General features: G+C 39.5%; 2 protein-coding genes across 2 annotated transcripts in view; one reads left to right on the forward strand and one right to left on the reverse strand.

The window, feature by feature from the left end:
• Positions 1-208: 208 nt before the first annotated feature.
• Positions 209-4,983, reverse strand: LOC107684926 (palladin-like; the record flags this gene model as incomplete). The annotated part of the gene is made up of 8 exons (XM_016481311.1): positions 4,783-4,983; positions 3,857-3,909; positions 2,824-2,980; positions 1,623-1,679; positions 1,386-1,527; positions 971-994; positions 730-849; positions 209-365 (listed from the first exon to the last, which is right to left on the reverse strand). Coding segments are annotated over exons 2-8 (665 nt in total), but the record flags the coding sequence as incomplete, so codon positions are not given.
• Positions 4,984-13,061: 8,078 nt separating this feature from the next.
• The window catches only part of LOC107684916 (stress-70 protein, mitochondrial-like), a 21,745-nt gene continuing 19,058 nt past the window's right edge, over positions 13,062-15,748 (forward strand). Inside the window, exons 1-4 of the mRNA XM_016481297.1 lie at positions 13,062-13,192; positions 13,274-13,361; positions 15,246-15,427; positions 15,520-15,644. Coding sequence (XP_016336783.1) covers positions 13,077-13,192; positions 13,274-13,361; positions 15,246-15,427; positions 15,520-15,644 — 511 coding nt within the window. The 5' untranslated portion in view covers positions 13,062-13,076. The remainder of the gene's footprint in view (positions 13,193-13,273; positions 13,362-15,245; positions 15,428-15,519; positions 15,645-15,748) is intronic.

Genomic DNA, 15,748 nt, shown 5'->3' on the forward strand with positions numbered 1-15,748 from the left:
GTCATAAATATTTCCCTTTTGAGCTGATTTACTACAATATATATATATATATATATTTTTACAGATGTATTTGTAGCATTACTCTACTTTCCTATATGTGCTGTTTTTGAATTCCATCCAATCGATTTTAACTCTGATCTTTGGATTGCATGTTGACTTCAACAACTTAACATTTTGGCAATGCCTAAAATGCTGATTAATGTCCTACCGTGCTACAGGGGCAGCAGTCTCTTCCTCAGAGCTGTCAGGCCATTCTGGAGGAGGAATTAGTGTGTCTTGTAGTAACAAGGGCTGGTCATCCGGCTCTAGTCCAGCTGAGCTTAGAGAGGAAGGCTCATCCTCGGCTCCCAAAACCTCCCCTAGGTCTTGAAATAACAAAATTATATAATTAAACATTGATTGTATTATTTTTCTTTCCCTTACTCTGATATTTGTTTGCAAAATGGTGACAGCAAAAACGTTAGATCAAATATATATATAGATCAATTCATTTGTAGGAATATGCTACCTTGTTTTTCTGTATTACAATACAGAGTATTTCATTATTATTATTAGAGGTGGAAAGTATTATCAAATTAAACTTCATGTTTTTATTTTTTCTGCATTTTATTCCTTATGTTATGGAACATATATAACATATAACTTACTTATATAACTTAAGATATACATAAATTGATTTAGGTTTGTTTGTGCCGTGTAAGCATGCATAAATTCAAACAAGAAAGGTACCTGTATATACTTCAAGAATAGCACTGCATGTTACTGTTCCAAACTGATTTGATGCTGTGCATTTAAATATTCCAGAATCTTCTGGATACGCCTCTGTGATCACGAGGGTGCACAATTCCTCTATAATAAAACAAAGAAGGGTTAAAAGCCTAATATTTGACAAATATGTTTGCTTATCTGTCAAAACAAGAATAATTCCAATCCCTTCATGCACCTTCCTTTGAGATAAATGTGTACTCACCAGGAACAGAAGCTGAACTTGCCTCTGACAAGGACACAAATACAGTAAGAAGCAGTTTTAGTTTATTGGTTTGTAATGAAACTAGCAAGATGGTCTTGTTAATTGTATTGTTTTTAAAGGAAAAGTTCACACTAAAATAAAAAGTATTGAAAATCCACAACTATGTGCTGTTTTAAAATTTTTTTTTTGCACATTCTGTTTTCTGGTTAAAAATAGCGCATAGATGTCAATGATGCCAAACATCATTTTTTTTTGCTATTTTGAATTCTGAATGCAAAAGAAACAACTTCAGTTTTGATCAAAGCTATCGTATGGGTTCAGAAGACATGGTATATAACGCACGTGTCATATAGACTACAGAGAACATGTAAAATAATGCTGTAATCAGTCTGAGTTGTGTCCAGCTCTCACTCACTCTTTCTAAGAATCCGGAAGTCTGCCGAGTCGATGATCTGCTCGTTCTCTCTGAACCAGGAGATCTGCAGCGGAGGAGCTCCTCTGATCCTGCACTCCAGGACCACCAGCTGCCCCTTCACTGTACTCACGTCATGAAGACACTGAAGACACACCAATAACAGCTCACAGCATGTCAAATCACAACCTGATACTGATCCAGTCAATAAAGGTATACAGTATGCTATTATTGCATTACCTTGACAAAAGTTGGAGACACTCCGGGATTCCCTGAACCCTGGTTTGTGTTCTGAACCTGAAAAAAAACACAGATCAACAATGTGTGTTTAGGCTGGAAGTAGCATACACATAACAGCCCACAACTCACTGTGCTTCACACTGTAACCGATTTTTGTAATTTGAACAGTATTTTACTGTAATATGTACAGTAAGATACTGTAAAATGTGTATACAGTATTTGACCGTAAACAGCAAAGGATTATGGGAAAATATACGGTCACTACTATATTTCCTCACTACTGTAAATCAATTTACAGTAGTGAACTTGCCCGCGAAAAACTGACCAAGCAAGGGAGTTCTTTTTTGACTGTTTGGTGGAAGTGGCCGTAAAAGGACAAAAGAGTAAAAATGGTGGATGTGTGTGAGATTGCTCTCTTTAAATACCACGCATCACATCAAGTTCAATGCTTGAATGTGGTTAAAAACATAATCTACTGTTTCATACTTGCACAGTCAGATGAAGACACAGTTGAGCTGGTTAAGTACACTTTCAGAAAAATAAAAAAAAAAAGGTACAAAAGGTGTCTCTGGGGCGGTACCCTTTCAAAATGTACACAATTGTATACTTTATTTACCCCTAAAGCGTGCATTTTAGTACCTTAAAGGTACGTATTTTACCTAAGTGTTCATATTGGCACCTAAATGGTACATTTTAGAACATTTTGGAAAGGTACCGCCACAGTGACAGCTTTTGTACCTTTTTTTCTGAGAGTGAGTGACCAGGACAAGAAAGGGCTTTGAATGATTAATAATCAGTATCTAACCTGATCAAAAAGATTTATTTCATTTTATCATCTGTTACATCATTGTAAACTTTTATAAAAACATGAATAGCACAATAGCAAAACAGATCCGTTTGGTCATTAACTATTAAATGCATAATTTCATTATGCATCTGCATGAGTTCTCCACATCAGAAACCCATGACTGGCAGATCAACATACTACTTCTTTTAGCTCCATTATAACAGTATGACAGCTGCTCAATAGTTGAGCAACATAAATCAAATGAACTGAAATGTGGAGTGTGTATATGCATGTAGCTTTGTGAAAAAAAAAAAAAAGGTTTGTGATTTGAAGGCACAATTTTATGTTGCAAAACTTGACTACTTTTCAGGTCTTAATGAAAGACTTATTCATGTTATGTATTTTTGATCGTACCATTTGAGGACTAATGCAGACAGGCTGTACTAAACTTGAGTGCCTCTGCTGTATTGTAGCAGAAGATGATGATGATGATGAAGATGAGGAGGAGGAGGATGTGTCACGGGAGCATGATGATATAGTTAGGGACATAGTTGAGGTTTTTTTCTGAATCCTGAAAGAGTTAGAACACAGCTTCATAAAGTTTATAACAAAAAAATGGTTCTAATAATGGTTCTAAGATATTCAAAGCTACATAAACATTTAAAGGGGTCATATGATGCAATTTCAATTTTTCCTTTGTCTTTGGAGTGTTACAAGCTCTTGGTGCATAAAGAAGATCTGTAAAGTTGCGCTTTGTAAAAATCGACGCGTTTCAGAAAGGCGGGGCATAGAGGAGAAACAATAATGTACAGTATGTGGAAAATAATGTGTTTTTTGAACCTTAAACCGCATAAACACATTTCATTTCACCAAATACACAAAATAATGTTCTTTTTAGCAACATCATATGACCCCTTTAAAATGCACATATAACTAAGTGTTGACTTTAAATTAAAGATGGAATTAGTTGTTAGTAGGTTTATATTAAATGGTATTGCACAGTGAGGAACTACTTTGCCATAGTATTTAACTGTGCTGGTCACTTTTTTTTTCTTTTTTTTTTTGATGATGATGATGATATACTGAAGTTTTCAAGCTTAAATAATAAAAAGTACCATAAAAGTATATGAAAGTGGATGATACAATACAATATATTTCAAGTCTTCTGAAGCCATACAGTTGCTTTATGCAAGAGACAGGCTGAAATTTACATCTTGAAGTACTTGAACTACTTATACCTTGCTATGAAAGCTTTAACACTTGTTCGTTGTAACTGCATGAAAAAAGTAACCTGCACAGTTTTCATCATTTTTAGTTTTGTAGTCCACAGAGTAAATAAAGTCATACAGGTTTTAAATGTCTTTAGAGTGAGTAAATATTGACAGAGTTGTTATTTTTGGGTGAAATATTTCTTTAAAAGCACAGTATGTTTTCCCCCCTCTCTTACTGTGCCATGTTTCCAGTATCTCCAAAGAGTGTGGATGAGCCCAGCAGGAGGCACTATAAAATTCAAGAAATCAGAAATAATGAGACAACAGAAGGGCATGAGTGATTCATTATGTTCATTTGTTTAAATACATTTGTTGATTGCAAGATTTTGTCTTAATGCACTAATAACAATTTGCACTAGCAGTGAATTTGTGGTATCTGTTCTTGAAGCCTCACACATCAGCTTTAATACACAACCATTACATAAAAAACTGAGGTATACAGTAGACCGTTTATATAAAGCACAGAAAAAAAAAATACCACCACAAAAAGCACCACTGAAAAATCTTTGTCATTTCTGCATTCTTAAACTCTTCTGCTTTATTTATACTTGAGCAAGATTTGTAAACAGATTGTTGACTGGTAGCAATGCTATGAGTCTAACCCCTCTCCTGTCCTTTCACTGGTGCTCAATAGAGTGAAGCAACGAAACCCGAGCAGCTCCCTGGGCTAATTTGGTTGTGCCTTCAGTGTGTTGCATTTAGAAACACATGGTGTGGGATAAATCTTTCACCCCTTTGAAAGTGCCATCTCTATGGAAGCCCGTTTCCACCACTGAATAAAAAAATTAAAAAAGGTAATTTCGACTTTTTATCTCACAATTCTGACTTTTTTTCACATAATTGTGAGATATAAACTCACAATTGCGAGTTATAAAGTCAGAATTGAGAGATACAAACTCGCAATTGTGAGTTAAAGTCCAATTTTGAGGGGGGAAAAAGACTGATGTTCTCAGAATTGCGAGTTTATATCTCTCAATTCTGACTTTATAACTCGCAATTGTGAGTTTATATAAGCAACTAATTTGCCACCTCTCAAGCTATGAAAAACTATTTCTTTGCATGGGTCCCACCAGTGCACCTGTTTCACAAGCTGGAGCCTTACCGGTGTATCCTCTTAGTGTGGAGGGGCCACTGCAAATTCCCCTGGGCTGATAACACCAAGGTTAAAGGACGTTAGGAAGACAGAATCCCACCTTGTTGCACTCTTCCCCTCTCGAAGAGAGTGCACAGCAAGTCTTGTTTGCCCCCCTCTTTGACTGGAAGTCTTCTACCCAGTGAAAGAAATGGAGAAGTGGGGACAGGCACTCAGACTGGGCTATTGGTAAAGAGATTCACCAGCTTGACTGCATGTTGTCTGGGTAGGTATAAGGTGCATCTCACATTACAGTCTGTCCATCGCACACAGCTGACTCCACAGTAAACGGGAGAACCAAACACTCGGGTGTCAAATATAGACCACACTCATGCACTCGGCCTCAGGGATGGAAATAGCATATGCAAGAAACTCTTCTATTAATCATTGTCCATGGAGATGGCAGAAACGGGCTTCCATAAAAATCAGCAATGTAATGGTGCTGTAAAGATTGAATCCGAACTCTTTGCAGAACCTAAAGTGAAACATCAAGAACTCCAAAGAATCATAATGTAGCAACTCCAAAACCCATACAGACAGATAACAACAAGATAAACCACTTAAACTGCATATGATAAACATATGGAACTCTACACCAAAGACTGCATTCAAATGCACTTTGTTTTTTTAGTACTATAACAAATTTGATTGCTATACACAGTATTCTGAATATTGTATTTTCTCAACAACAACAACAACAAAAAATCTAGGATATAGCTTTTTTTGAAGAGTGGAATGGAAGTGTAGCACCTTTGAACAGATGTTTCTCTATCAGCATTGAAGCCAGATTTATTTTTGGCACAGCCATGTAATGTCTGTCCATTAAACATGAGCAGGAATACAAGGTCCTCTTGCAGCAAGTCAAGAGAAGTGGGGACAGGCACTCAGACTGGGCTATTGCTAAAGAGATTCACCAGCTTGACTGCAGGTTGTCTGGGTAGGTATAAGGTGCATCTCACATTACAGTCTGTCCATCGCACACAGCTGACTCCACAGTAAACGGGAGAACCAAACACTCGGGTGTCAAATATAGACCACACTCATGCACTCGGCCTCAGGGATGGAAATAGCATATGCAAGAAACTCTTCTATTAATCATTGTCCATGGAGATTGGTAAGGTTAGTTAGTTACCACTATTACTAATTATGAAAGAAAAAATATAATGAGGTATCAGAACTTCAAGCTCCAGTATGATCCCCTTTTTGGCATTGTAACGTGGGGTTTGGGTTTGTTTCTTGTTCATAGTTTTCATGTCTTATTTTGTAGTTTGGCCACAGTCATGTTCTGTCATGTGATTCCCTTGTCTGTGTGTTATGTTCTGATTGGTTCATGTGTCTTGTTTCTCATTGGTTGGTTCTTGTCATGTGACCCTCATTGTTTGATATAAATAGCCCTCATGTTGCCTTTGTTCTTGGTCTAGCTTTAATGTTGTAACCTGCTGTCGGTGAGTCTAGTCTGTTTTTGTCAAGTCTGTCCATGCCAAGTCAAGCCTGTTCAAGTCAAGTCTTTTTGGATTATGTTTTGTCGTTATGTTAAATAAACTGCACATGGGTTCTTCAACTTGCCGTTCAGTAGTGATGCAAAGTCCGATTCATTTCCGCGAACCGGTTCTTTTCGGACAGATCGGCTCATTTAACCGGCTCAAAAAGCCGATTCATCGGTTCCTGATGTCATCAAGCAATAACGTCTCTACGCATTTCTTTTCTAACAACTCAATGCAATGTTATATCAATGAAAAATTATTGTTTGATATAAATAGCCCTAATGTTGCCTTTGTTCTTGGTCTAGCTTTGATGTTGTAACCTGCTGTCGGTGAGTCTGTTTGTGCCAAGTCAAGTCTGTATGATTCAAGTCTGATCATGCCTAGTCAAGTCTGTTCCAGTCAAGTCTTTTGGATTATGTTTTGTCTTTGTGAAAATAAACTGCACTTGGGTTCTCACTTCAACTCGCCTTCAGTGGACTGATTGTTACTAGTGATGCAAAGTCCGATTCATTTCCGCGAACCGGTTCTTTTCAGACAGATCGGCTCATTGAACCGGCTCAAAAAGCCGATTCATCGGTTCCTGACGCCATCAAGCAATAACGTCTCTACGCATTTCTTTTCTAACAACTCCATGTTGTATCAATGAAAATTTCAAATAAGTCATTTGTGTCAACACATATTGAAACATTCAAAAATAAGGTTATTTGTGTGAAAGCATATTGCTGATTATTGCCATATTGAAGCAACAGTTTTTCAACAACTTTTAAAATAATGTAAAGTTTCACACATTACAGACATTGATGCACAAACGCGGATATGTTTTACGTGTACAGTATAAAGAATGAATAAACCAGTCTTATAAACTCCTTGATTTTGCTTAAGCAACTTTAAATATAATATGCATGCACAATAAACTAATGTAAAATTTATTTACATCACTCGACAGAAAGGTTTTTGCAGGTTTTTTTCAAATGTAAATTAATAACAGTCATAATAAACGAGCATATTTCCAGTACGCGCCTCAGGTTTGCACAGTATCGTCAACTCATCAGAATCTTCGGTAATCCTCGGCAAACTTCGACAGTTGGTTGAACCGGCTTATTCTATTCTTTTTGAGTTGGACGTGCTACTTCGGCTGTGTGTCCTGCGTCATCAACCCGGAACTAAAGTTCGATTCAGTTCGATTTGTGAACCGGCTCAACCGGTTACTTCCTGAGAACCGGCTCAAAATAACGATTCGTTCAAGAACCGAACATCACTAATTGTTACAGGCATGTAACCTTAAATTAGGGTGACCATACGTGCCATTTTCCCAGGCCAGGATTTCTATATTGCCTAAAATATCTAGGTTTTGGCTTTGTTTGCGTGTGCAGACCTATCGGTGTATGATATCATAAAATACCATACATACGGTTCCTTATGCTTTCAAAATGCTCTCGAGGTATTTTGATGTCATACACCGATCGGTCTGCACACGCAAACAAAGCCAAAACCTAGATATTTTAGGCAATATAGAAATCCTGGCCAGGACGCGTCCTGGGAAAATGGCACGTATGGTCACCCTACTTAAATCCCTTTATCAGTACATAATTTCTCAACGTATATGACTGATAAATAATTAAAAAGTACTCATCAGGCATTGTGCACCACCTTAATACTACACAAGACTTTGTTTTTATTTTCCCTTCTTTATGTTTATTTGTGGAAGCATGGCTTCCTCTCATGTTTCTATTTGTAGACTAAGAGCAAGTAAAGACTGCCTTCTTCAAGTCATCTGAGCCTCTTTGTTTGCAGACTGTCATCCCCAGTAGACCAGAGACCGAAAGTAGCTTCCCTGACTGGGAAACCTCAGGCACTAATCACTACACCTCACACCAACATTTACAGCATGACTGAACCATGGAAGTGGACTCCGCAGAAGAATCGACTCCTCCCTCTGATATGGAATGCATCCTAACTATGCTCTCTGGCCAAGCCAATGCCATTCACAAGCATGAACAGATTCTTACTGAGATTCTCCAGCTATAAGTGACCAGTCCACATCTCAAGCCTCTCCAGTCATTCCAACCCAGTCTCAAGGCACCCCATCAACTTAATCCACCAGCATGATCCCTTCTCGTAGGAAAGCGTAAGATTGAGCTACGGCTCTCTGGAAGCAACAGTCCCCTCTTATGATCAGTATAGCAAAGATGAGAAAGGTCTTCCACCACCCTGTTAGTGGAGCAGAGGTTTATGAAGTCAAGTCACCTTTACAGTGTTAAACAGGAAAATAATGTGCTGATAATGCAAGAAGATAATAGTAAACACTCAATTTTTCAGTTGAATTCAGTTCATCATTGATTCAGTGATGCATCGTCCAGCTTAGTTCAGTTCAAATAGTATCTGTGCAATCAATGTTGCCAGAAATTAAGTGTCCCCAACTAAGCAAGCCAAAGGCGACATCGGCAAGGAACCAAAACTCCATTGGTGACAGAAATGGAGAAAAACCTTGGGAGAAACCAGGCTCAGTCTGGGTCCAGTTCTCCTCTGACCAGACAAAACCAGCATGGTGTGGTTTAATTCCAGGCTGCACCACAAGTCAGATTGTGCAGAGGACTCGTCTGGTTCTCGTGGCCTTTGCTGAGGAATTGTGCCGACGGCGAACTAGGTCTTCACAGGGGATCTGTCTCTAGGGCTAGTTGACATGCTCTCCGCTGACATTCAGGGCTGTAGATGTTGTGCTGGTCCACCATCTGATCTGGATACAGACTGGATCTGGTGGCTCTGGTGACGTCGGAATAAGAGAGAAACAGACTAATATTAGCGTAGATGCCATTCTTCTAGCGATGTAGCAAGTACATCGGGTGTTATGGGAAGTGTTCCCGGTTCCGGTTGACCTAATTAATGCAGCCTAACAATCATTTAACAGATTTGAATATTAGAAATGTGATAGTGTGTTATGTGTAAACCAGGTTAAAGAGATGGGTCTTTAATCTAGATTAGGTAGATTAAGGTTAGGTAGATTGTTCCAGAGTTTGGGCACTAAATAGGAAAAGGATCTGCCTCCTGCAGTTGATTTTGATATTCTAGCTATCATCAAATGCCCAGAGTTTTGAGATCACAGCGGACGTGAAGGACTATAATGGGTAACACTTTATAATACCTTTCATTAATAAATCATTAACACAAATTACACAATGCTTAACAAATCATTAGTTAATATATATTCTCATAGCTAGAAATATAAGATAATGTGCTTGTCAATGTTTACTAATGAATTTATTAAACATTAAATAATGATCTGTTAATCAATCAAGATGTAATGTAAATTAAAATGCATACAACTGACAGTTTGTAAGTGGTATGGGTAGGTTTAAGGGTTGGTTAAAGTGGTCAACAGTGTACAGGAGTCAATTTGATTACTATAAGGGGACACGGTTCAATCTGTTTATATCGCATTGATTTAATAAATGAACAAGTATTTTCTTAAAATGTATTTGTTCTCTTCTGTTGATGTTTGAGTCAAGGAATATCCTCTATTTAAGGATATAGTATCTGAGTGTTGAGGCAACAAAAACTTGTTTTGCACCCAATTTAAAATTATTTGTTATTATGTCTGTCGCAAACATATGTGACCCTGGAGCACAAAACCAGTCTTAAGTGTCAATTTTGTGAAATTGAGATTTACGCATCATTTGAGAGCTGAATAAATGAGCTTTTCATTGATGTATGGTTTGTTAGGATAGGACAATATTTGGCTGAGATATAACTATTTGAAAATCTGGAATCTGAGGGTGCAAAAAAATCTAAATATTGAGAAAATCATCTTTAAAGTTGTCCAAATGAAGTTCTTAGCAATGCATATTACTAATAAAAAATTAAGTTTTGATATATTTACGGTAGGAAATTTACAAAATATCTTCATGGAACATGATCTTTACTTAATATCCTAATGATTTTTGGCATAAAAGAAAAATGGATAATAAACTTAACTAACCACCCTTTACACAGTCATTGTTACACTAGTTAAAAAGTACTAAATGATTAATAGTAAAAGTTTATAAACATTTAAAATGATGAACAGTTTCCACTTTAGACTGGGTACTGCAAAAACATGAACAACTAATTAATAAATGATTAGTAAAGATCAGTGTTGGGGAAAGTTACTTTTAAAAGTAATGCATTACAATACTGCGTTACTCCATACAAAAAGTAACTAATTACGTTACTTAGTTACTTTTTATGGAAAGTAATGCGTTACGTTACTTTTGCGTACTTTACTAGTTACTTGAAAAAAGTAATCTGATTACGTAACTCGCGTTACTTGTAATGCGTTACCCCCAACACTGTGTAAATAGGATGAATTCAGGTCATTTGGGACACTTTTTTCCATTGAGATGACATGGAAAATGTGTCTTAATATGTACTAAAAGATTAGTAAACGTTTAGAAACATTTACAAATAATTAATAGTTTTAAACTTTAGATTGAGGACTGCAAAAACATGAACAAATAATTAAGAAATGTTATATATATATATATATATATATATATATATGTTTTTTTTGTTTTTTTCTGGTACGTTTTAGTCCAGATTAAAATGTGATATGTAGGCCTCCAGACTACTCCGAAGTAAACAGATGCATATCAACAGCGGAAAAAGGCTTGGTTCGTAAATTCACATCAATGAATGTAAAATGTGACTGATAGCCCAATAATATAATATGACAATAGTATTTATGATTTTTCAACATAAATATTATATATCATAATTATACATAAATTGTAAAAATTCGAAACTACTACTACAAATATGAATAGCTATAATAATAACAACCAGAGAGAGAGAGAGAGAGAGAGAGAGAGAGAGAGAACGCAAAAAAATTCACTCACTCACTCACTCACTCACTCACTCACACTCTCTCACACACTCGCTCACTCGCTCACACACTCGCTCACTCGCTCACACACTCGCTCACTCGCTCACACACTCACTCGCTCACACTCACTCGCTCACACTCTCTCACACACTCACACTCTCTCACACACTCACTCACTCGCTCACACTCACTCGCTCACACTCACTCTCTCTCACACACTCACTCACTCACTCACTCACTCGCTCACACTCACTCGCTCACACTCACTCGCTCACACTCACTCGCTCACACTCACTCGCTCACACTCACTCGCTCACACTCACTCGCTCACACTCACTCGCTCACACTCACTCGCTCACACTCACTCGCTCACACTCACTCGCTCACACTCACTCGCTCACACTCACTCGCTCACACTCACTCGCTCACACTCACTCGCTCACACTCACTCGCTCACACTCACTCGCTCACACTCACTCGCTCACACTCACTCGCTCACACTCACTCGCTCACACTCACTCGCTCACACTCACTCGCTCACACTCACTCGCTCACACTCACTCGCTCACACTCACTCGCTCACACTCACTCGCTCACACTCACTCGCTCACACTCACTCGCTCACACTCACTCGCTCACACTCACTCGCTCACACTCACTCGCTCACACTCACTCGCTCACACTCACTCGCTCACACTCACTCGCTCACACTCACTCGCTCACACTCACTCGCTCACACTCACTCGCTCACACTCACTCGCTCACACTCACTCGCTCACACTCACTCGCTCACACTCACTCGCTCACACTCACTCGCTCACACTCACTCGCTCACACTCACTCGCTCACACTCACTCGCTCACACTCACTCGCTCACACTCACTCGCTCACACTCACTCGCTCACACTCACTCGCTCACACTCACTCGCTCACACTCACTCGCTCACACTCACTCGCTCACACTCACTCGCTCACACTCACTCGCTCACACTCACTCGCTCACACTCACTCGCTCACACTCACTCGCTCACACTCACTCGCTCACACTCACTCGCTCACACTCACTCGCTCACACTCACTCGCTCACACTCACTCGCTCACACTCACTCGCTCACACTCACTCGCTCACACTCACTCGCTCACACTCACTCGCTCACACTCACTCGCTCACACTCACTCGCTCACACTCACTCGCTCACACTCACTCGCTCACACTCACTCGCTCACACTCACTCGCTCACACTCACTCGCTCACACTCACTCGCTCACACTCACTCGCTCACACTCACTCGCTCACACTCACTCGCTCACACTCACTCGCTCACACTCACTCGCTCACACTCACTCGCTCACACTCACTCGCTCACACTCACTCGCTCACACTCACTCGCTCACACTCACTCGCTCACACTCACTCGCTCACACTCACTCGCTCACACTCACTCGCTCACACTCACTCGCTCACACTCACTCGCTCACACTCACTCGCTCACACTCACTCGCTCACACTCACTCGCTCACACTCACTCGCTCACACTCACTCACTCACTCACTCACTCACTCACTCACACACACTCTCACACTCACTCATTCACTCACACACACTCTCTCACTCACTCACTCACACTCTCACACTCTCACACTCACTCACACTCACTCACTCACACACTCACACACACTCACTCACACACACACACACAAAGCTTATTTTTCCCACCCTTTATGCAATTCTGTATCGTTCCAGTATGTGTGCAGTGATGTTGCCATTATATTAGACCGGTACTGCAATCCACGTGATTCTCTTTGCATCAACATGCCATTAAACCACATGGTCAGACTTAACTCTATAGAGTTCTGGCTCTTTGCACAATCTGATGTGACTCATTGCACACTAACCCCTTATTATTTATTATTTTCAATCGATGTTATATTCTAGTGCCAGTTTTCTAAATGAGCCACTTGTCTATTTTTTTTCTCAGGCTTGTTGGAGTGGATTGACTCGGCAGACCCTCCAGACTGCAGCCAGACGTCATTATGCGTGAGTATTAGCGGGTTTAAGAGCATCCCGTGATCGCTGAAGGTCCGTGAGCGAGTGTCTGAGCTGCTGATGGTGTTTCAGGTCGGAGGCGATCAGAGGCGCTGTCGTCGGCATTGATCTGGGAACCACCAACTCCTGCGTGGCTGTGATGGAGGGGAAACAAGCAAAGGTGAGCTGCAGCTTGCTCACATTCAGTGGTTAAAGATTAGACCTGGTGACCAAAAAGGTGGTAGAATGAGCTGTCACCAATGTGTCCTTGATCAGATGTTTAATGTTAACCTTAACATAAAATATTCAGAATTGTGTAAAACAAATCTGTTCTCATGGATCCTGTCAGTAAAGCGGCTAAAAGGCCAGACTAAAGCTTTCTGCAGACTTCCGTTGGCTCTGACACATCTGGATTCACCATAATTGAGTATATACGCCGTATTTACTGAAGCTGTACATATCGACACACTATGTCTTCAATATCATACTCTTGAGACATGGGACACACAACTGGACCCGCCTGCAGTTTTGAAAATTGCAACATTTCACATTTATGCATGAGAACAAACCATGAACAAACCTGAATGAACCTTCAGCCACTAGGAAGAATCAGTCAGGTCACCTCTATTTCTAAAGTGTCTTAAAGCAGCTTCACGCTGATAAACAGTAAAATAGCAGAATATTTTATGGAAACACATAGGGCTGCATGATAAAATGTATTTTAATTCACTGGTTATTTATACTGAAAATTTCCATTTGCTTTTATGGTTGCAGTTGCCAGATTTCATTAGTTTAAAATCCCCCAATCAGAGCTTTGCTCTTAAATCAATAGATTTTCTGCCCAGTGGTTTACTTGATCTTCCCAACCTGGCAACCATACACACACTCACTCACGCGCACACACTCGCACTCTCACGCACGCACACATACACTCACACTCTCTCTCACACACACTTTCACACGCACGCACACACACACACACACACACTTTCTCACACGCACACCATTCATCAATCTTTTGATTTGTGATTTTTTGAAAATGCTTAAATTCTGAAGAAATGTAAAAGAAAATTTAAAATGACACTAATCTTGATTTAAGAGCTTAACCATTGTCATGCAGCCTTAGAAACCCAATTATTGGATGTATTCAGATTCTGCTGTAAAGCATCTCTAAAAAGACAATTGTGTCATTATTCGGCTATTATATCAGTTTTGAACTGATTTCAGTTCAGTTGTAAGTAGGGCTGGGACAATAATTCGATGCATCGCGAATCGAGAAATGATTCTGCATCGATTCTGAGATTTTCCGAAGGCATCGCGATTCTCTCTTAAATTGATTCTGAGCTTAGTTTTTAACAGCAGATGGCACTGCGTGCTTTAGAAATAGCCGTATTCTGCTTGCTTCCAGTTCCTTACACACGCACCATTTAACCCTAAAATAATCATTCATAAAGTTCGAAAAGGTTGAAGCGAATTACAAGGATGTTCACAGTGGGCTGTGTTTACATTAATCTCGCATCATAAAAGCCGATGTGCCAGTACATTTAAACCCTTACATTACTCAGCCGAACGCACAAGCGCTCTTCTTCGTGAGCATTTGAGTGTGCGGTTAAAAACTAGCCTAGATATATATAAAACGATGTATTTCACGATAGTTATGTTTTGCTTTAAATAAGGTATCTGTGATACAAGAATGTCATAATTCTTGTCATCAGTGTCAGTATCACAAAAAACTAATACTAGCCTTAAAAACAAAACTCAAGTTCACTGAAGACAAGTAAACAGTCAGCGATTTAAATAAGAAACTAATTACAAGCAATAGGACAAAAAACTACATTAGAACAAATAATTTAAGAAATGTTACATACATTGTATAAAGTAATCAAATGAATAAAAACACTGCATATTCTTATTAAATTTACAAAAGAGATTTAATCTCAGAATCGATCCACGAATCGTGATGCATCGATTTATTGTCCCAGCCCTAGTTGTAAGCCATCACTACTACTGTCTGCTTAACTCGCATTTAGTGAGAACGCTGTTGAGTTGAGTTGTGATGTAACAGGTGCTGGAGAACGCCGAGGGAGCGAGGACGACGCCGTCAGTGGTGGCCTTCACAGCTGATGCAGAGAGGCTCGTGGGAATGCCGGCCAAACGCCAGGCTGTCACCAACCCCAACAACACGCTCTATGCTACTAAACGCCTGATCGGACGCCGCTATGATGACGCTGAAGTTCAGAAAGATTTGTAAGACATCTGATTGCAAAATTTCAGCCCCTTTATATATTTAAGTGTTATATAGGTTTTATTTAAGTGATGATCTTTGCTGTGATTGACAGGAAAAATGTGCCCTATAAGATCGTGCGTGCGTCTAACGGAGACGCCTGGCTGGAAGCCCACGGTAAACTGTACTCTCCCAGTCAGGCTGGAGCTTTTATCCTCATGAAGATGAAGGAGACCGCAGGTCAGTCCGTCTGCATGAAGAAAATACATTCAAAACAAATGATTAGGGGTCGACAATATGACCAAAGTCTTATATCACGATACGAGTCATTTTTATTTATATAT

The sequence above is a fragment of the Sinocyclocheilus anshuiensis genome, unplaced genomic scaffold (genome assembly GCF_001515605.1).
Source record: "Sinocyclocheilus anshuiensis isolate Anshui unplaced genomic scaffold, SAMN03320099.WGS_v1.1 scaffold585, whole genome shotgun sequence".
NCBI lineage: Eukaryota > Metazoa > Chordata > Actinopteri > Cypriniformes > Cyprinidae > Sinocyclocheilus > Sinocyclocheilus anshuiensis.